At 48.0% G+C, this 23535-nt stretch overlaps 1 protein-coding gene across 1 annotated transcript; it reads left to right on the forward strand.

Annotated features, from left to right (window-relative positions):
* Window positions 1–5284: 5284 nt before the first annotated feature.
* Window positions 5285–11599, forward strand: TMEM167B (transmembrane protein 167B). The gene is made up of 3 exons (XM_078878670.1): window positions 5285–5446; window positions 6673–6804; window positions 8902–11599. The coding sequence occupies exons 1-3, from the start codon at window positions 5437–5439 to the stop codon at window positions 8982–8984; spliced, it is 225 nt and encodes a 74-aa protein (XP_078734796.1). The 5' UTR covers window positions 5285–5436; the 3' UTR covers window positions 8985–11599.
* The last annotated feature ends 11936 nt before the right edge of the window (window positions 11600–23535 follow it).

Genomic DNA, 23535 nt, shown 5'->3' on the forward strand with positions numbered 1-23535 from the left:
CTTAAAGTGAATGTGTGACTAAGTGCAAATAGAAAATCCAAGAAAAGACAGCAAAATATTGCAGAAAAAAACACCGTACACCAACGCTGTGTGCAAAAATCCCAGTGGGATGCAAGTCAAACAACAACAACAACAACCATAAGACAACTTAGATTAAGGCCATCAGTCTAACTCAATACTACAACAAACAAACATGGCTAAACCAATACACTTTTCAAAATCACCAAAATAAAGCCATGAAAGCAATGAAAAAGCAATCATAGGAACTGTGACGGAATTTTTAAATACCGAGCCAAGTTACCCATTTCAGGCTGAGTCGACCGAAGCGGGGGGTCGTCCAGTAACAGGGGGTTCGGATATTCGCCACCGGAATTGAATTCTGGCACTATCGCTTCACCACTGCCGCTCCCCGTTCAGGCGACATCCAACTTCCATAAACCACAAAGTCAAATTATAATTTAACTTTTAATACAAATTCGTTTCGTTAGTAATCGTTTTTGACGATGGAAGGGTTTGTCTGGTTTTTGTTTACCCAATGTTGACTATTGTTAGGTAACTATTCATAACAAAAAAAAAATTAGATAATATTTTATTTCATTCTCATCAGCAGGCCCTATGGTGTCAAGTGAAGTATCGTACTATGAGTATCTCTGGCTACGAAGAAGGGCCATTATCTGAAACGTCGCCTATTGTATATTACAGTTTTCCTTTCAAGGCCACTGTGTCATGGACGGATGTCTTTCGTTTTTATTTTAATCTAAAACATTGCAAACTGTGAGTGGAGAATTGAGAGCGTTATACGCGACCAGCTACATAGACATGCGCTGGAGGTAGCCGTGTGGTAAGGGAAGCCTCCCACTGCCGCCTTTGTCTCCCCGCTGTCGATGATTTTCGTACGCATGGACGTCACATGCCATAGATCGAGAGCAGTGAATGTCCAGCCGTGATAATTTTCAATAATCGTCATCGGCCATGATAGTCTACTGCTGGATGATGTCCTCCCTAAGGCGTCACCTATAGTTATTGTGCACGTAACAGCAACAACAACGTGTTGTCTATATTTATTTAAAGTTGTGCCTTTTGATGTGACGTTACATTTCTCACCCCCCCCCATCGTCACACATCGTCACAAATGTCTGACCCCCCCCCCCCAGGTGCGTGACGTCATTTATGGACGGCCCCAAAGTGATGCAAGTTCCTCTGAGATTGCATCCACATGCAAGGCGCCAAGAGCATTCATGAATCTTGTGCAGCACTCACACACACAGACTCGGGCGCGTTTGCCGTGATGCAATCGATATGCAACGCAGAGGTCGACTATTCGAGTCGCCTATTCGATCTCCAGGCGCGGCAGCTGAGACAAAGTGATGGGGGCAGTTTCTTAAATATGTATTCTAGATTTGAAGCTTTCGTGACTGCAATGATTCATACTGTTAGGTTTTTTCGGTAAAGTCACGTAGGTAAAAAATAAAATTAAAAGTTAATAAAAGTAATAATGGAAATAAAAATAAAATAATAAATCACGACGTTTCGGAGGCAACACAAGTCTCCGTCATCAGGTGGGACCGTCACAGCTAAAATTACTGCATCAAGATATGTCCAACCCAGCCGTGTGAATGGGTTCCACCACGGTTAGTCGACATCCCTCTCCCACCTCGTCAAGCCAGCCCGGAATTAGTCGGACGACATACCGTGTTTAGAGGGAATTGACCAGTGGAAGTCCCTCTTCCGTCGGCAGTCTCGTGGGAGAGCAATTGGGGAGGGCTTTTGCGCCTTTGGCGTTTGACAAAGAGAGTCAAGCAATCGTCTTCAGGCGAGAGAAGACGATTGATTGTGTTGCGATCGAAACGTCGCAATCTATTATTTTGTCTTCTTGGTTCTTTCGGTAAAAGTCACGTAGAAGGGAAATAAAAAAAATAATGAAAATAAAACATAATTAAATAATGCTCACGACGTTTCGGCCACAGAATGATTTTATTATGTTTAATTTTTATTATTTTATTATTTCCCTTCTACGTGACTTTACCGAAAGAACCAAGAAGATGAATCCCTGCAGTCACGAAAGCTTTAAATCACTATAATTTTTTATTTACGTGATTTCACCGAAAGACCCAATAGTATGAATTCCTGCTTTAAATCAAGATACAAAAGAGGCTCGTTCAGCTGCGAGCAATCTCACGCCTGCCCAACCCGTTCGACGAGAGACGCTCATCTTATCTCCGTAGTCAAGGAACGCAATGCCCAGCCTCCCTTAACGCTACACGGCTCCTGTGTGCCGACTAAAAATATATATATTAATGTCGAAAGACAGAAAGCAGTTGAACTTTTATTAGTTTTTAAGGCTTGGTGGATCACCGCGAGAACGACGACAATGTTGCGATACACATTCCTGCGGAGGGAGCTGGTCGGAACGTTGGGTTGCTCGGTTAATGGCCAGGGTCAACGGCGGCGTGGTGTATTCCGTAAATATGCCCGACTGTGAGGGCGGGCACAAGCCGGCGTGAGTAGGTTAAACGTTGAGTTTTATAAGGGCACCACGGGGTGACCAGCCCCTCCCCACCCAGCCCCACCCCCCACCCAGCCCCACCCAGCCGCACCCCTCCCACCCTCCACCCAGCCCCACCCAGCCCCTCCCCACCCAGCCCCCACCCTCCCCTCCCCACCCAGCCCCCACCCTCCCCTCCCCACCCAGCCCCTCTCCACCCTCCCCTCCCTTCCTCCCCACCCAGCCCCTCCCTCCCCACCCAGCCCCTTCCTGCACGACGGACGGACACAACAATCCCCTGTGGGCTGGTGTAACCAGGAGGTTCCTACCAGTAACATCCCTTCCCCTTGAGTGTCGTGAAGTCGTCACATACCATCAGAAAGCAGTTACAGCAAGGGGTGGACTGGGATCCACCTCTCCCTTGGGCATGGATGAGAGCGATACGCCCTCGCACGCATGATGAGTGTTTCACTCCGGCTGCTGCCGTTTCCTCCCACGTGTATAACGTCTTGTAACCGAGCAGCAGCATTTGTTCATAATAAACGTTTTTGGGTTAGATCGCGTTATTTATAAATGTGTCGTAACCCTCCACCACCCGACACGGCCAATCAGCAAAAAAGTGTGACGTTGACAAAAGACAAATAGTTCACTGCTTTAACCCACCAGTGTGTTGAAGCGTGAAACCACAACATTTACAATTTTTGAGTAGTACGACGTTTCGCTGGTAATTGCATCCAGCATCATCGAGCAATTCGCTAGAATGGTGAGGCTCTGCTCTTGCTCCCGGTCTAACCGTTTATGAAAACCACACCTGATGATGATTGCTTGTGTTGCATTCGAAACTTTGTGAGAATGTAATTGTTTTACTGGTAGGAACGAAGTGGACCAGACCACCAATAGATTAATGTGTCCGTCCGTCCGTCCGTCTATCAACATCGCCCCCTACTGCAAACACTTGGCATGACCCTGTCCGACAAGATGGCCGCCCGCTCCCCCTGCGATCTGTGAATTAAACAAGATGGCCGTCGCATCCGGCGCCTCACGGCGAAACTTTTTGATCGACTGACTATGGGCGAACTCATTTATTCTGGTGGGTGAACAGTGGCGGGGAGGGGTGGAGGAGGAATTGATGATAAAAACAAACTTGCACCATCGTTACAGCTGCCGCGACGAGAGATGTGGGAGGAGAAGCGGCGACCGCTGCCTTGCAGGTGAGAGGTGCGTGTGTGTGTGTGCGCGTGTGTGCGCGTGCGTGTGTGTATGTGTGCGTGTGTGCGTGTGTATGCGCGTGTGTGTGTGTTTGCGTGCGTGCGTGTGTGTGCGTGTGTATGCGCGTGTGTGTGCGTTTCTGTGTGTGCGTGCGTGCGTGCGTGTCCGGCCCACTCGAGCGGCGTGATGAATGGGCGCTATTGGGCTTCGGATCGTTATTCACGGCGAACTGGAAGCGTAGCAACACAACTTCATTACGTGTGCGTGCGTGCATGTGTGTGTACGTGTGTGTGTGTGTGTGCGTGCGGTGTGTGTGCGTGTGTGTGTGCGCGTGTGTACGTGTATGTGCGTGTGTGCGCGTATACGCTGCTGCTGAGACTGGAGCGTGCCACTAAGAGGTGGGGCCTTACCATCAGCCCCACCAAAACTAAGCACCTGCCTGGGTATTTTGTACCATCGGGCACTCCACCCCCACAACTCCCAATCGGTGATGGGGCAGTTGTGGAGAGAGTGGAGAGTTTCCCATACCTGGGCAGTGTGCTTATGACTGGCTCCAGTTTATCAGCAGAGGTCTCACTCCGAATCAGTCGAGCGGCAATATCTTTTCATCGGTTGCGTAACGCTGTGTGGAAGCTACCTGGTCTGTCGCTCCGCACGAAGCTTCAGGTCTTCTCGGCCACGGTCATTCCCTCCCTTCTCTACGCTTGCGAAACGTGGACCCCCCTAGTGGAGCATCTTCGCCGGTTGGAAACATTTAGGCTGGCCTGCCTACGATCCATCCTGGGTTTAACCAGGCTGGATTGTGTGAGGAGCTCACAAGTCCTTGAAAGATCTGGGCAAAGTCCCATCAGTGAGCTCCTCCGGCAGGCAAGGCTGCGTTGGCTGGGTCATGTAGCCCGCATGCCCAGCCACCGCATGCCTAAACAGCTTTTGTTCGGCCGGATCGAGGGGGCTAAACGGGCGCGGCACGGGCTAGAGAAGAGATGGAGTGATGTGGTACAGGAGGACGTGGAGCTGAGTGGACTTGCCGATGACTGGTACCAGCGGTGTCAAGATCGGCCTCAGTGGAGGAGGCTCGTGAAGGACGCTACTGGGCAGTTGGAAGCAGTCGCCCTCCAACAACAACGGAGGGCGGAGGAGCGACACTCACAACAACGAGCGGAGCGCCGGGTGGCTAAAGCACAGCAAGTTGGCACAGTAGGGGGCACAGGTGGTGGATCAGCCAGTCATCTCGGTTATCTCGGTCAGTCGACCCGTGGCACCTGGGTCTGCCCCGTGACCTCCTGCCAGCGGGCGTTCGACACTTCACGTGGCCTCAGGGTGCACATGGCCTGGCACAAGCGTCGTGGTGACGTCACCGCCACTTAGTGGCGAATGGCGGTTGTTGTTGTTGTATGTGCGTGTGTGTGTGCGCGTGTGCGTGCGGTCGATATCCCTGTACCGGTATTAGTATTATTCCTACCAGCCCACCCCGCAGGGTCCTGTTTCACGTTGAGGTAATCAATAAAGTTGTTCACGTTGAGGTAGTCAATAAAGTTATTCATGTTGAGGTAGTCAATAAAGTTGTTCATGCGTCGCCTCCACAATAAAGTTATTCAATACCGGATCTCCAGCCACGTCTTCGCTAGGCCTCGCTTCGCGGCTGCAGTCCGTGTCCCCGTGTCCACGTCTCCACGCCAATTAGACCAACTACATCGTTATCAGAAGTTGCTCGGCAACTGTGCCGAGCTAATTAAGCAACAATGACTAACGGTAAGTCCTTAAATTCGCTTCGTACCGCCTGCGTTTGCGAGGTTCCCATATCGACCCCAGCGTCGCCTAGATTTCGCCGCGGAGAACAGGCGCCTTTGCCCGGGGAGCCCTTTCGGCGAGCGGCGGTGATGGCGTAGGCGGCGCGGTGGGTGTAGGCCCTCGTTAGGATTATCGTTGCTAAGTGATTGTTGGTAAAGTTTAAAAGCTATCTATTGACAATCATAGTTAGGACTGGTGGCACGTCCAAGGGTCGTGTACGAACACAGAGTTTGGGCTTGACTGGCAGAACATAAGAGGAAGGGGGAGGTGGTTATTGAGGAACGTGTAGCGTAGTGTCTGTGTCTCTCTGTGGGCCGTGTCATGTCTTCTATATCGATCTATATCGATCTATTTCTGTATCTCTTGTCTTCGGACTGTCTTTTGTTGCGTGTCAAATTGTTTGCGTGCGTGTTTGTGTAGCGCTCTTTATTTTTGGGCAGTGTCTGCGTTTATCTCTTTGCTTCTGACGGTGATAATAGCCTTTCGCCACTGCAGAGGTTCACGGTTCCATTGCAGCGGCCGCCCCGATTATCGCTGTGGGTATAACAACCCCTTGACGTCATTCGCAGCAAGAGTAGGACATTGTGTGTCACCGTCAGGGTTCACGTTTGACACATTCGTCAATTAAGCTGAAACATACTCGGATCGGGGGTTAGACTTGACAACAATCGTCTCCTACTGGCAGACGAATGCCCCAGGTCACTCTCGCAAACGAGGCTATTACTGGTCGTACGAGTCCTCACCTGGTTACACAATAAACATTTGAATTTGTTTTTCTGTATCTGTGTCCCGCGTCTATCTCCTCCACCTCTCTCTGTGGCTGTGTTTCTCGGGGTGGAGCGTTGGCAAAGTGGTTAATTCACTGCGGTCTGTATCCAGCCACCTGAGTTAAATTCCTTGCCACAGCTAACAGCAATATCAAGTGATATCTGAACATAAGCCATGGTGAATGGACTGCTGGATGAAGGCCTTGCCAAGTGGTCACCATCTCTCGCGGTCCTGGAATGTTAGCAATCCATTTGGTACCTGGACACGAGCTGATTTAATCGCTCCCATCTCCCCAGACAGAAATATTGCTATCGTTAAATGTCAATGGTAGTCATGTAAATCAATGTATACTTAGGCGACCCACCAGTTGTTATTCAGTAGTTGACGGTAACATTTGTTGTCGGATCTGCTCATGACAGTCTATTCGCTCGACGGCCTCCTTGTGTTTGGACTCCTGCTCATCTGCACGTGCGCCTACTTCAAGAAGGTCCCGCGTCTCAAGCAGTGGTTCCTGTCCGAGAAGAAGGGGGTGTGGGGAGTTTTCTATAAAGGTACTCGCGCAGTATGACTGGTAGTAAGGTCCCCGCGGAATCTCGCATACAACGTAACGGACTCCCTGGGGGGCTACTTTGTGGCTAGTCGAGGACAGTGTAGTAACATTTATTTGTTTATTGTACTATGTTCCCACATTTATACTCCCTTCCTTACACATACAATAGGACAACCTTGGGTAAGTTGAGTTGGAATCGGTGGCGGAGGAGATTGGCGCACTGCGCTATAAACCCGACAAGTTGAGTTTGATTCATTGCCACAGCTAACATCAGTTTCAGTTTCATTTATTAGCTCTAGCCCTGTGAGCCATGCGGCTCTTGAATCGGGTGCAACCGCAACAAACAAAAATATGAACAAGAAACATCTTAAAGTTAAATTTTTATTTAAAACTTTCGTGACTGCAGGGATTCATATTCTTGGTTCTTTCGGTAAAGTCACGTAGAAGGGAAATAATAATATAATAAAAATATAAAACAATATAAAGTGAGAATTTTAATTGTTTTATATATTTTTTATTTTATTATTTCCCTTCTACGTGACTTTACCGAAAGAACCAATAATATATCTTAAAATTACTACGCGTGTCAGATTAGTTGTGTATAATTTGCACTACTCTTGATTGTTTTTTTTTGCACAGTTTGATGCACCAATTGCACACTTCAAAATGTATTTGAATTGTTAAATTGTTGCGTAGCAATGTGAAGAAAACTTGTACAATGTAGGTTTCCCTCGCTTTATGCGGTAGATACGTTCCAGGAAAAGGACACACAAAGCGAAACCACACGAGGCGGCTGCCTGCTGAGGAGCGTATACAGTACACACAAACAATGCCCCACGTCCGACCGCAGAGTCGCATATAAGTGCACTAAAACCACATGTAGCGAATTTTGGTAAGAAATAGGATAGCCGTGCATACGCACACATAGGATCTGTATAAAGCGAGGGAAACCTGAATATATTAAGGGCAATAAAGCGAGTGACCCATGACCTGTGGTTGAGTCACATGTTAGTGTTCCACAATTAGTGGACTCGGATTGTGATTAGCACTACCGAATCACTTGTGTGAATTGCACTTGCCACTTGTTAAGATGAACAGCCTAAAAGAGGTGGCCGAGTGGCTCAAAGGTTAGAAGCACTACGCTGGCACCACTGAGATCCTCAGATTCCAGGCAGCTGCCTGTGATAAATTCCAGATTCTTAGCTGTCACCGATGACTGCACTCAAAACCGATCCGAGTAAATTTGGTTCTGCGCTTAATTTGGCAAAAAATGTCAACTCTTGATAATTAACACATTCCTGCGGAGGGAGCTGGCAGGAACGTTGGGTTGCTCGGTCAATGGCCAGGGTCAACGGCGGCGTGGTGTATTCCGCAAATATGGCCGACTGTGAGGGCGGGCACAAGCCGGCGTGAGTAGGTTAAACGTTGAGTTTTATAAGGGCACCACGGGGTGACCAGCCCCTCCCCACCCAGCCCCACCCCTCCCCACCCAGCACCTCCCCACCCAGCCCCTCCCCTCCCCACCCACCCAGCCCCTCCCCACCCAGCCCCTCCCCACCCTCTCCACCCAGCCCCAACCCTCCCATTTTTGGATGCACGACGGACGGACACAATCCCCTGTGGGCTGGTGTAACCAGGAGGTTCCTACCAGTAAAAATATTGCTTTGACTGTCATGCAACAAACAGCACAGCATGTGGAAAAGTGCTGCCCTCTACTGTGTGAACCAGGTCACTTCAATTGATCTCAGAACTATCTCTGCTATATTTGCCTTTTGTGGGCTCTAAAATCCACTCTGCGAGTGATCAAAGTGAACACTTAGTCTCATGACATAACCTCCGTAGCAAGGTCGGGATAACTTTGGGGGTGAGTGACAAGAATGTTTTATTTCAAAGATGTCGAAAGCGACCAAGGCACTATAAATAGGTGGCATTGTCATGCTGTTGCCCCTAATCCACAAACGTTGCCCTCTCCCCATGTTCTACACCCACTCTTGCTTCCCTTCATTACTACCGCCACTCATTTTGCTTTCATGCGATCCACCTATACCCCCCCCCATACCCTGTCCTCTGTCCTTTTCACCCCCCCTCACCCCAACAGCGGCAGTGATTGGATCGCGATTGCACATCCCTGTCGCCGTTTCCTGCATCATGATGGGATTTTACGTCATGTTCATCAAGTGAAGGCACGCGACCCCCCATTCCCCCGGAGTGCTGCGTGATGACCGATATTGGACACTGCGAAGAGGCAGCGTGGGTGTTCAACGAATGTCAATCCACAGCCAACCTGCTTTTGGCCGGCTCTCAACGTGTTGTTGCTGGGGACTTGTCCACGTTCAAACGCCGTTGGAGGCTTCAAAGTCTGACGCTGTGCGAGTGATTTTTTTTGTAGTAAATGTATATGCCTTAGGGATGGTCTGGCAGAGTGTTTAGAGAACAACAATTGTACAAAGATATAACTTTAGACTTTATTTTAAATTTGGGGCACCTGTTTTGGAGCATGATTTGTTATAATTACCTGATCACTTTTAGTTTTGACATTACATTCTCTCTTAATATTATAGCCCTTTAATTGCACATTCATCTCTGCCTGTAAAGGAATATAAACAACTCGACATAGGTGAAATCTAAGTACATTTGTGCTGATTTTTATCTGCATATTACACTTATCTGTGCTAATTTGAAAAAAATCAAGACATGTGACCTTTAAAATGATAAAGAGCCATGTGTGTAACTTTTTTTGCGTGGATGGTGATTGTTCAGCTGATTTCACATGACACAAATACATTGTTTTGGCATCGGATAGCTTTGCAAGATACAACTTGACTGGGAAAAACAAAAAATCCGATTTTAATGATCCAATTTAACGTTGCCAGTGTCGCAGTTTCATGGTGAGATGACTGCCTTGGAAGCACGGTACTGAACATGTAAAATAACAAAAATAACACGATTATACAACTTTGTGCACAGTTTCATAGAAACACTGAGATAATTCTGGGGAGAATTACCCTGGTATGTCTGTGTTCTTAACCTGATTATATCCATGAAAACCAAATTAGTCTATTTCCAGCTTGTAAATTATTTGTATTGCTTTCTATTTCACAGAAATATGACACGCAATGTGAATGATAGGTAAATGAAATGCCACTGAAACCACAAGCTAATTCCGGAGCGCACAATCCAATGCTCCGGGAGTTTTTGGACATTACTAAACTCGGGCTGTCGAGCGCGTGATGTTTCTGCTCCGCTTGGAGATGCAGTTGACAAGTCGGCATCACTTTGCTCGATTCAACTTTTCACGTTCATAGCGGTGCCCCAACCCCCCCCCCACGACCTTCCATTGTATGTGGGACATAGAATATCTGTGCCCACGTTATAGCGAGAACGTGCTGTATAATACATTATTTCTTGTTAGTCCATGGGCCAGAGCAGAAATTGGTACCATCTAAGATGTAAATATACTTTTAGTCTTACCGATGTATTTAGTTATTATTTGATAACGCACTCATTCCAGATGGTTATCACATACTCTTTGGTTCTTTTGGTAAATTCTAGATTTGAAGCTTTCGTGACTGCAAGGATTCATATTCTTAGGTGTTTTCGGTAAAGTCACGTAGGTAAAAAATAAAAATAAATAAAAGTAAAATCAAAATAAAATAAAAATCACGACGTTTCGGAGGCAACACAAGCTTCCGTCTTCAGGTGGAACCGTCACAGCACCACAGCTGTATATTTTGGTAAAGTCACGTAGGTATAAGATAAAATAAATTATATCCATGAAAACCAAATTGGCCTATTTACAGCTTGTAAATTATTTGTTTTGCTTCCTATGTCGCGTAGTTTAATGTTGGTGGCCACATAAAGACAATAGGTGTATTAAAATGATGCCCACTTTAGGTGGTACCGACAAATGAAACGTGGTGCCGGCTCGTGGACTACCAATGCTTCAGACAGACTTGCCACATGTTTTGGGTTTAAGCTGGAGGGTTAGGCCATGAAAGTTGTTTTGTGGGCTCCGTTAAAAATGTTATTATTTCTCATAGCTTTTTTTTTTAAGCACTTCAATGCATATTACGCCGTTTCAAAAATAGACAATGTAGTTTAACATGTCTCAATGGTTTTATTTAATCTGATTAAATTAAATATACTACTACATGTGGAGGATGGTCAAACGGTTTTTTAAAATTCCCTACACATTGTTTCGGTACAAATGTTAAAGGTCTATGATCACGTCACCCGCAATGCGCCCAGTTTCATCGCAGCCTCGCAGGAGTGAACACGGACTGTGCTTTGATGGGTAACCACAAGGTGTATTCTTCTTTCGTATGGCATGTAAGCAACAGTTTGTATAGATGTCATCGTTGAAGATGACCACCAGGCATAGACGGGTGTTGCGGACTGCTGCCGGGCTGCGTGGCGGGCAACAGAGCATTGCAGAAAACTCCCATTGTACTGCGCCATGCTCCTGCGCCTAAGCTTCCTCCCTTCACAGGCCCGCACTGACCAGCCTGGTGAAGTATCGTTGGAATGACGCCCATGACCATCGCAGGTTGTCAATGCCCTCATCCAGCAGTGGCTTCACGAAGGCTTCTCAATGTACATAATTCACAGAGGAAGTGCATGTGTATTTTAAGGATGAAAAAAAACAATTTATGAAAACCCCATTTTCTAATATTTTTTTGACTACCCTCATTATTTTGCTGCTGCTGGTGGTGGTGGGGATAGTTCACGGTGCAGTGAACGTTTCAATATGATGTAAGTTTGCATTTATAATGTAATAAATATTCTGTGGGGATGAATACTGTGTCCTGTGTTCGCATCGGTTTAAACGGTCCACGGTTTTATGACAAAGCTCGGTTGTAACCTCTCATCGTTAATAGCCAGCTCCTGCGATGCACCAACCAATGCAACAATTAGAACGCTCGTCTTTCCTGAGCCAGAGTAGGGCAGCCGCTTCATCGGCAGCAGCGTGGACCGAGGGCCCCCGAGGCCACCGTTGGGCCCGATCAGGGCCCACGCGGCGACAATGAGCCTCGTTGTTGAACCGGTGGCTGAAAACAAAGTACCGAAACGTGGCGGTGAGATTGGGCTATTACAAATTTTTAAAAAATCAATTTCATTTAATTATAATCATGAATCGGCACCGGGTCGTGGATCAATCCACTCAGAAACCTCGCAAAACGGAAGCGCTGTGGTTGCTTTATTTCTTTATTACCTTATTCCGTAAGCGAGTGGGGTGTGCGTGTGGTTTCTCTGCATCCCGCCCGTGAAATTTACTGACAAAAAAAAATACCGTGACAAAATGGTCAAAACGGTAATGGGCTACTTCTACTCACCATAAAATGAAATGCAATAAAGATTAAGCTCCATGTGATCCGGGCAGAAATTTACAATCGGTCCGCCCGCGGTGTTTTGTCTGCTGGAAAAACATTCGCTTAAAAACGGGCCAAGTGCTGACAGACGTCAGTGTTATTTCATTTGATGGAGTTAAGTTAGCGCCAAGGCGTACACCGTGAATGCTAAACAAGCCTTTCAAGAGCAGTGCAATACATCCCGAGTTCATTGCTGACGTCTGTGCTGCCTGATAAGACTGCAGCTTGTGGTTGCAGGCATGCAGGTAATGGAAATAGCTGTGAAGCATTCACTGGGATTATTTTATTGGCTGTGCATCCTGCAACAGACATCATGTCGGGGTGCGTCAATGTACAGCCAGTCGGAGCATGACATCTGCGCGTGCTGTGTGTAACAGAAATCATTACGCATGGTCAATCAACTGCTGGATGAAGGCGAGCACCTGTACACGAACTGACTTTTCGTCACTCCATCTCCACTTGTGTACGTGCCCCTCTGGCCGTGTTTTCTCTCTTGGCTGCCAATCCGTTGTTAGTCTCGACCACCAGCCGTCATCCCTCCCATCAACCTGTCCTACCAAAGCCCCCTTACCTTTTTAAACAGTCAACATTATGTCTTGATTTCTTGGTTCTTTCGGTAAAGTCACGTAGAATGGAAAGAAAAAAATTATAAAAATTAAACATTAAATAATTCTCACGACGTTTCGGCCACAACGCAAGCAGCCGTCCTCAGGTGGAGAACAGGTCTGACTCTGTCTTCTCGACAGACCTGTTCTCCACCTGAGGACGGCTGTTTGCGTTGTGGTCGAAACGTCTGACTGTCTTCTCAACAGACCTGTTCTCCACCTGAGGACGGCTGTTTGCGTTGTGGCCGAAACGTCGTGAGAATAATTTAATGATGTTATATTTGTATTATTTTATTATTTCCATTCTACGCGACTTTACCGAAAGAACCAAGAAGATGAATCCATGCAGTCACGAAAGCTTTAAATCGAAAATTATGTTTTTACCTTGCATATGTTTTCTAATCCACGTGCTCCTCTTTCTGTCTCTCAATAACACGTTCCTTCGGAGTGGGCAGGTAGGAACTTCTAGATTTGAAGCTTTCGTGACTGCAAGGATTCATATTCTTAGGTTTTTTCGGTAAAGTCACATAAGTAAAAAATTTAATTTAATAAAAGTAAAATAAAATAAAAAATAAAATAAAAATCACGACGTTTCGGAGGCAACACAAGCTTCCGTCTTCAGGTGGAACCGTCAGCACGACTGCTGCATCAAGTACTTACTTGAGTACTTACTTACTTGAGTACTTACTTGATGCAGCAGTTGTGCTGTGACGGTTACACCTGAAGACGGAAGCTTGTGTTGCCTCCGAAACGTGATTTTTCTTTTTATTTGATTTTTCTTTTTATTAATTTAAATTTTTTACCTACGTGACTTTACCGAAAAAAACTAAGAATAGATATGACACTTGGTTGGACAGCGCATTCGTGCACGACAGACAGACAAATGATCCCTGGTGGGCAGTGTGGAACCTGTTGTTCCTACCTGTATGACTCCAAGCATGATTTGTGAATTCATAGGGTGGGGACCTTTGGGGATTTTCTCTGGGTTTTCTGGTTTTCACCCACGTGTCAAGCACTCGTGGACAGAATTGGCCAAACATCCACATGCAGGATCCTGAAAAACGAGGCTTGATGCTCGGTGAGGCGTTCCTGGATAAATGAATGACTTATTATTCATCCATTTTAGTTGTCTTTTCAATATTTCGTCTCTCTCCAATTGTTTTGCTATAGGCATCTTGTCGCAAGATGAAATATAGCAATCGTGACCATTTTATGTGCATCCGCCTGTGATTAGCAAACCCACGGCGTGAGATATCAGAGAAATGCTTCCGAGTTTCCTTCTAATCAACACACCAGGGGGCGCACTTTCCCATACGCTGCTGTGAGACGATTATTTTGCTGTGATCCCCAGCGCTGAAAGCATCACCGAATTTAGCGAAGAAACCAAATTGTGAGTCTGGGTCTCTGTGGATTTCCCTGGGTCTCTTTGTGAATCCGTTTGTCCTCCGTGTGCCCGCAAGTCACCTTCGTAAATCATTTGTTGACCGGGCTGAGATAAATTTCGATTTAAAGCTTTCGTGACTGCAGGGATTCATCTTCTTGGTTCTTTCGGTAAAGTCACGTAGAAGGGAAGTAATAAAATAATAAAAATAAAACATAATAAAATAATTCTCAAGACGTTTCGGCCACAACGCAAGCAGCCGTCCTCAGGTGAAAACCAGACGCTGTCGCCTCGACAGACCTGGTTTTCACCTGAGGACGGCTGCTTGGGTTGTGGCCGAAACGTCGTGAGAATTATTTCATTATGTTTTATTTGTATTATTTTATTACTTCCCTTCTACGTGACTTTACCGAAAGAACCAAGAAGACGGGCTGAGATAATCAATTCTCTCCACCCGAGAACCCAGTTTCACACCAGGCGGATTCGAACCGCGGCTCTCTGCGGCGCTGGGCTTCAGCATCTCTGAGCCCTGAGGCGTCATCCGTCCGCCTTGACCCTGTTATCAGACAGTGACATCGCACACATCGTAAACGGAGCAAAGAGGATGGCAACGGAAGAGCTGCATTGCTTCGCCAGCGTCATTGTCTCCCTTAGTGACCGGCCACAGACGTGGGTTCAGGGTCTGCCTTCAAAGTCGCCAACAAAGTGGGAGGTGGGTTATTACGTGTGCGATGAATCACCTAAGTCGGCAAAGACCGACAAGATGCCCTTCATAACAAGGCGACGGTTTCTTTCAAGAACAAAATGAACAGCTGCAATTTGTCAAAGCCATTGTATAGAAAATATAAAAGATCCGAATATGGAAATGTTCTCATATGCTCGTACACACACGATACGATATCGTTCTCGTATACGAACCGCTGCTGTATTGTTAGGTGGCTATGAAGTTGGCCCATTGCCCGAAACGCCGCCGCGTTTTTTGATGGATGTGTTGAGGTTGTTGTTATTTTTTTATTTAAAGCTTTCGTGACTGCAGGGATTCATATTCTTGGTTCTTTCGGTAAAGTCACGTAGAAGGGAAATAATAAAATACAAATATAAAACAATAAAATTAATAAATGTATATTTGTATTTTATTATTTCCCTTCTACGTGACATTGCAGAAAGCACCAAGAATATGTTGTTGTTGTTATTGTTGTTAGCTATGCTTGTGCACCGCTGGCGACGTCAGCAGCAGCATCGCCAGATACCACTGGATTGTACGAATCACTGGGGAGAGTATGTGCCTTGTAAGTCATCTGTATTCATAACCTGGGGGGTGGACTGGTGGTGCAGTGGTTCGCACACCGCGGCCTGTAGCCGCCCACCTGGGTTCGATTCCCGACCACGACTAACGTCAATGGCGAGTTGTGTCTCAACTGTTGCTTGGCACCCCCCCCCATCCCCTGCCACCGCACACACTTCACCAACCTGCACTGACCAGCGTGGTGAAGTATGGTCAAACAAGCCCCCGTTAGGGAGGATTTCATTCAGCAGTGGATTGACAAATCGCTGTGCATTACGAACCTAATGTCTGTCGCCAGAATTGTATCGGTTAATCGATGATCGACCGTAGTGTCTCAGTATCGATCGAGGAAAACGACCCTGTTGGTGTCTGCAGTGGAGACGGATCAAGGGAGCTCCAGATCTCCGAGGCAGCAAGTCGACAGCTCGAATGACTGGGGCCGGAGGCTCAACAAATTCTAGACTATGAAGACAGCAGCGGATAAGGAGCGAGCGACCTCCAACGAGCAGAGGTTGAGTGCGAGTGATGGGAGGGTGGCCGTTTAACTTCTGTCAATATTTCGACTGCAGGGATTCATCTTCTTGGTTCTTTCGGTAAAGTCACGTAGAATGGAAATAATAAAATAATAAAAATAAAACATAATAAAATAATTCTCACGACGTTTCGGCCACAACGCAAGCAGCCGTCCTCAGGTGGAGAACAGGTCTGTCGAGAAGACAGAGTCTGAATGACAAGCCCCAGGCTTGGAGCGACTATTTAAGCTGGGATGGAGGGGCGAAGAGCGCCTTGACAAAATAATTTGCATATCAAGTGTTTTTTTGTTTGCATTCTGACCACAAGCATTGTGGTTAATGCAGACATGATTCCTTGTAAAAAAGGTTTCAGTTTGGTGTTTTAACATCTTAACACCTGTTTTATTGCCAGAAAAAAGGGGAAAACCCTATTATCATATTTTATTACTGGCAAAGGAGGTCCCATGATGAAACCAATATTGTCAAGGAGAATTGTGTTTAAGCAAGACAACGCTGGACCACTTTCGATTTCATGGGTCTCATCAGCAGTTTCAGGCTTGTGACGCAGATGCTGCTGGATTAGCAGTTCTTTATTTGGAAAGGGCACTGCTGAGACGCGATTACACGCGAACGTTTGCTCAACGTTGGGCATGTTTACTGGGTTTAATTGCGCTGGCCCACGCTAGAGTCTCGCCAAATTAGCTTCCAATAAATGTGGTAATATTCGATTTAAAGCTTTCGTGACTGCAGGAATTCATCTTCTTGGTTCTTTCGGTAAAGTCACGTAGAAGGGAAATAATAAAATAATAAAAATAAAACATTATAAAATATGATGTTTTATTTGTATTATTTTATTAAATATTAGTATGTTTTATTGTTATTATTTTATTATTTCCCTTCTACGTGACTTTACCGAAAGAACCAAGAAGGTGGTAATATTCGTTTGCGGCGTGGCCCGGCTCTCGCTTTGAACAATGTTTATAGGAGACTAATTAATCTCCCTCTCTCTCTGTGTCGCTTCCGCCGATTGCCCTGGCCCTGTTATTAACGCGTTAATTCCCCGCCTGCCCCCCAAAGACATCAAACTCGACACGAATCGGAACCCCGTGCACACGCGCGCGAGTTACAATGCGCGTGGGATTTTTACATCTCTCCGTGTGGCCGTCGATAACTGAACAGAGCTCGTCTCGAGACGAACGTTTGGCTCGGCAGGCATCAGAATAATAATGTGTCACACGACTGAGGCTCGGAGTTCCTCGGGAAACATGGGTTCGAATCCGGGTTTCAGCAGCACGAAATGAAACCGTCCTTTCTCGACCGCAGCGAGTCGATGACGCATGCTGGTCTCTCAGCCTTCTCGCCAATGTTAATCGACGGCTGGATGACGACTTCCCCTTGTCGTATCGGTCATGGGGGACATTTGGCCATTTCTCCGCCACGATGTCTACGGCATGCGCCGTGGGCTGCTGCGAACCTACGATGGTAGCCGGCGGCACTGTAGCAAAATGCACCGTTGTACTCTACTGTGCCGCTGCGTCTATGCGTCCAGATTCCACCAGCCCCTTCACTCACCGGCGTGGTGAAGTATGATCAAATAACACTTGCGATGGATGAGGCAAGGCGAGGCGCTCATCCAGAGGTGCATTGAAAAAACACGTTTTACTAATTGGCTGTGTCGGGTGGTGGTGAGCTTAACGAAACATTCATATTTACGCGATATAACCCAAAAAAACCTCTTATGGATAATGTTGGTCACGAAAGCCCACGTGTTAAAATAACCTCTTGACCTGCACGGCGTGGAGAGGCCTGCGTTCAGCAGTGGATTGGCCAAGGGCTTAAGCTTCAAATGACCATCAAAGAATGGCAATGGAGCACACTTAGCAATAATCAGCTTTGCTGCCTGTACGTTGGATGAAACGGACCGCGCTATTTATCGCTTCAAACGAGTATCCCACGTTCAAGCCCCGGTCGATAAAGCACCATCACGGGTAATCAATCATGGGCTCACGGTTACCGCTGGCTGTTGATGGGCGGCGTTGGAGTGAGCGCTGGGCAGTGAAGCGAAAACAACATCCCCCAAGCATCTTGGGCTCAAGGCTGGGTCGGTTATCGACGGATCCTCGTCACATGCCAGCGTGTCACAGACATTGTTTGCGCACGCCAAGTTGAACTGGCGAGAGAGCACGCAGTCGTAGTCCGATTGTACCGTGCCGTGAGAGGAGCCCCGTGTAGCTCTCAAACATCATCTGCTTGCGTGAAATCCCCGTTGTTACGGACAGACAGACCGAGATTCTCCCCCTTCCACAAGCATATATAGGTGTACATCTTCTTCCGCGGCCGGTCACGGCAGAAAATTGAATTGAATTGCTGTACAGTATATTGCATTGATATTCAACGTATGCATTGCATTCGCGTTAACCTGCACAGAGAAGCCCTATTGGGATACATAAAAAATCTATATCCCAGTGTTTATATAATTATGTATTACCAACTCGCGAGAAATGTGCCCGATCTCGTCAGTTCTCGGAAGCTAAGCGGGTTATTTAGCCTGTGTAGCGCTTTTAGGGGCGACTAGCACCATGCATTGAACAGGTGTTATAGGTTGCGGCGGGGCTACGTGGAGGGCAGAAACATACACTGTTATACTGTACGTCTACGTCCCTACGTATATGCACCCCCACCTTCACAAACCTGCATTGACCGCCGTGGTGAAGTATGGTCAACCTCCATGACCCACACGCCGTCGGGCGACCCTCATTCAGCAGTCGATTGACACAAAGGGCTGTAACACGCGCGTGTACGCTTCGCCGTCAACGGATGTATTACATTATACGTGGGTGGTGATGAAAGCCGTACATCACCCTAAGCTATTGCTAAGCGCGCGCTTAACCAAATTGCGTACAGCCACGGTGACAAGGTGGCGATGTTCAACGTTGAATGGCTAACACGAACTTGTCGTGTGCACCTGCGGTATTTGCACACGCGTGCACCCATCGAGACGAATGCGTAATGCGCGTTACGCGGGAGCCCATGACCCACACAGCGGGGCAGTCAAGCGTTCAGAGACAGTCTACCGCAGAAGCTCGCTCATACATCAGCGTGAGGCTAATGTGTTTTGACGCAAAGCTGTGACGACACGCGGCAATATAAAAGCGTTCGGTAGCGTCCGGATCAAGCGACGCACGGACGCTGTCCAGGGTGCTGAATGGATCTCTGGCGTTGCCGAACAGCGTTTTTTTGCCCCAGGGTGCTGAAATGGCAAGTGCTGAATAAGCGCTGCTGAGCGTTGCGTACAGCTGTACGGCGGTGCCGAAGAGCCGTCCGGAGTTCTGGAGCCCTGCACATGCTGCTGAAGTACGCTGAGACTTCGCCCGAACGCCAAGCTTGTGGAGCGCAATTGAAGGTTCCGGGAACAGCTTCACCTGCGCTAACATCTTCGGGTCGCGCGACTCCCACACGGCCCGCCGCTGGTACACGACCGTTACTTGTAAGACGATCGCTAATTGTGTCTCTTTATCCGTGTAAACAGGCGCTACGGCACGTACGGCGTGTTGGTGCAGGTTATATGGCCGCGTTCTTATGGCAAGTTCGCGCAACGTAATTGCTTTTCGTGCTTTCGTATCGGCTTTTTCCATTCATTGTAAACGAGTACCGCATATCCGATTAGCACGGTTGGTTGCGTACGGTGCGAAAGAAGTTCTACATACAAACATGCGTCCGCCCATGCCTCCCTACCACCAGACAGCAACACTTTTCCTTATTCTAATATAGTATGATAATTGCATTTTACATTACTTGACACACACGACAAGAATGCAGAGCATGAACACTATCGCTGTGCGTGTCAACAGGTCACTTCCCGCAAAGTTTATTTTGTGCAGTGGAGCAAAAAAACCCGCCAATAAATTATTTTTTGTATTCATAAAATACCGACGGAAATTGTAGAATATGTTTTTTGTAAGGGAGACCTTGGATAAATTACTGGACCGATGACTCACCAACGGCAAAGCAAGCAGCGGCATGGTACAAAACAATTTTCGTGGCAAATGCATTCAATTGGAAATATGTATTTGTTGTTGTTGTTGTTTTTCTATACATTTTAGATTCTCAAACGTGGCGATGCCTTCACGCGTGAGTGGGCGCGGAGCCGGCGCGCTGCTCATGTGCGCGGCGCTGTTCGCCCCGTGTTCCCTGGCACCTCCTCCAGCCAACCGTGCCTCCTCCACCACCACCACCACCTCATCCATCCACTCCACGTCGCCTCCGCAGCTCCGTCCGCCGAGCCTACAACACCCCTCTCCCCACCGCCCACAAGTCGTCTCTCAGGAGGTCCGAGCTCGTAGGAGCCCATCAGTCGACCAGGTCCCAAGGGGACAACCTCGGCCGTCCGTCCACCCTGGTCGTCTTCGCGTCGCCCAACGCCACGCGCGGATGATGCCGGTGAAACGCGTGCAGGAGAACATGGAAGATGAATACACTCCGCAGAACCTGGCGCGCTTGCAGGTGATTTTACAGGAGCTGGGCTTCTTCAACAGAGCGGGAGGCAAGACGCCGGCTTAGCCAGAGTCACGCTGAGTGAGGGGGGCAGCCCGCGGCGTCGTCCCTCCCCTCCTGGGGTCACCGCACCACGGGGAGGCTGGGTGCACAACGAGGGGGACGCTCACACACAGCCCCACCACCATACGCTTCATACATAGGGACCCACCCCCCCTCTCCCCCATACTGTTAATGTTATTGCTATGGATTTGTTTAAAGCAAAAAAACTACGTTTTGGGTGCATGAGTGTAACGTCTCTGTAGAAATAACCCTTCATGTTGATGGTCAACGCGTTAGGGTGGCGTAAGCACAGTCATCAGAAATGCTAACAACACGTGAAAACGAATTCGGGTTTCGGGGCAGGGAGATGGCTAATGGCAGCGGCTGATGAGATCATTGGTAATTATGAGGGGTAGAATTAGTAGCACCCGTGGCTGGTTTATTGTTTGGTTGAGGCTCGGGATATTTCTAATGGGTTCGATGGCGAATTGGTTAAAGTTATGGGTAGAGTTAGTACGAGTGGCTGGTCGGTTTGTAGTGAGTGGGAGAGGTAGTTGGTGAGGGCCGGATGCAGGGTTAATGTCAATAAGATGACTCGCAAAGTTAATGTTTGATTAGCTGGTGAGGGCTAGGGCTAGTCCGGTGGCTGGTTGGCTAAAGTTGGTCCGTATTAGGGGTTAAGGTTTGGCTAATTTGTTGTGTGTGTTATCTTTCAGATTATAACATTATCAGATTCTTACTCTTTTGTTCTTTCGGTAAAGTCACGTGGGTATAAAATAAAATCAATCACGACGTTTCGGGCGCAACACAAGCGTCCGTCATCAGGTGGGAAAGCTTGTGTTGCGCCCGAAACGTCGTGATTTATTTTATTTTACACCTACGTGACTTTACCGAACGAACCAAGGAGTATGGATTCCTGCAGTCACGAAAGCTTTTTAGTTTCTGATACTTGCAGCGCAGTGACCAAACAGTCGGGTGCATGCTTGTTGTAATTTGAAACGCGTCGATTGTCGTCAAACCATGCTGTGTCGTGTGTAGTAGGTCTTTAGGGTGGGCGCTTCGACACACGTGGGCCCGTGCAACGATGAAGTGTGCGAATGAGACGATGCTTACTCTTTCGGTAAAGTCACGTAGGTAGAAAAAATATAATAATTCACGACGTTTCAAAAGCAACACAAGCGGTCATCCTCAGGCGGAAACAAAATTCCTTTCCAGCTCAGACCCCGCTTGCTTGCCCATCACCAAATAAAACACATTGTCCTGCGGAGGGAGCTGGTAGGAACATTGGGTTGCTCGGTCAATGGCCAGGGTCAACGGCGGCGTGGTGTATTCCGCAAATATGCCCGACTGTGAGGGCGGGCACAAGCCGGCGTGAGTAGGTTAAACGTTGAGTTTTATAAGGGCACCACGGGGTGACCAGCCCCTCCCCACCCAGCCCCACCCCTCCCACCCACCCCCCACCCAGCCCCACCCTCCCCATCCAGCCCCTCCCCACCCTCCCCTCCCCACCCAGCCCCTTTCCACCCTCCCTACCCAGCCCCTCCCCACCCTTCCCTCTCCACCCAGCCCTACGACGGACGGACGGACACAATAATCCCCTGTGGGCTGGTGTAACCAGGAGGTTCCTGCCAGTATAACCTCTTGGTGTAACAGCTCGCTCCTCGCTGATTCAGCAGTTCCACTGCTAGATTATTTTTTCACGCCTGAGGACGACCGCTTGTGTTGCGATCGAAACGTCGTGATTTATTATAATAAAATGTTTGTACCTACGTGACTTTACCGAAAGAACCAAATAGTATGGATTCCTGCAGTCACGAAAGCTTCAAATCGAGACAATGCTCGTTGTTTTTTTTTTACAGCTAGCCTATCACCACACGCACGCAGTGTGAGCTCAGTGGATGTCTGCGCAGTCGGGACTGAGGTACAAATAAGGGGCCGTCCATAAATGACGTCACGCACCTGGGGGGGGGGGGGGGTCAGACATTTGTGACGATGTGTGACGAGGGAGGGGGGGATTGGGAAATGTGACGTCACATCAAAATGCGCAATTTGAAATAAATATAGAATTGTTATATCAACACTAATTGTTATAACAATACTCCTACAACATCAAAGTGCAGCGCCACATTAAATACGCACTACAATGACAATAGTTTAAAGCGATTTGAAGCATGTTTTATTTTCAAAATGGAAATATGGTTGGGGGGGGTGCAGAGCTTTGTGACGTCATATTTGAGGGGGGGTCTGACTTTTTGTGACGCCGTGTGACGAGGGGGGGGGGGTCAAAAATCGTCCAAATTCGCGTGACGTCATTTATGGACGGCCCCTAAGCTCCTTGTGTATATCACCGAGTTCCACGTCAATCTCGAGCAGTTGTTCCGTGGGAATTGCAACTCCTTCCTGACGAGCTGGTGTCTCGATCCATTGATTGCGCGCGCAATTGTGATCGCATGCAGAGTGATGTTTATTAAAAGTAAGCTTCGTTTTTGTAATAAATAATTTCGGTTATACATACTTGCTCGTGTTGTGAATTCACTTGCGTCAAGGAAGTACTCCTAACTATACCTGGCCATACTGCTGCTGCGTTGGCAGCGGTGAACCAGCAAACATAACAACAACAACGTCTACTGGTAGGAACCCACTGGTTCCACCAGCCCACAGGGGATTATTGTGTCCGTCCGTCGTGCAGGGAGGGGCTGGGTGGGGAGGAAAGGGCTGGGTGGGGAGGGGAGGGCGGGGAGGGGCTGGGTGGGGAGGGGAGGGTGGGGAGGGGCTGGTGGGGAGGGGAGGGGCTGGGTGGGGAGGGAAGGGCTGGGTGGGGAGGGTGGGGAGGGGAGGCTGGGGAGGGGCTGGGTGGGGAAGGGCTGGGTGGGGAGGGTGGGGCTGGGTGGGGGGTGGGAGGGGTGGGGCTGGGTTGGGAGGGGCTGGTCACCCCGTGGTGCCCTTATAAAACTCAACGTTTAACCTACTCACGCCGGCTTCTGCCCGCCCTCACAGTCGGCCATATTTGTGGAATACACCACGCCGCCGTTGACCCTGGCCAT

Source organism: Lampetra fluviatilis, chromosome 51, assembly GCF_964198595.1.
Source record: "Lampetra fluviatilis chromosome 51, kcLamFluv1.1, whole genome shotgun sequence".
In the NCBI taxonomy this organism is placed as follows: Eukaryota; Metazoa; Chordata; class Hyperoartia; order Petromyzontiformes; family Petromyzontidae; genus Lampetra; species Lampetra fluviatilis.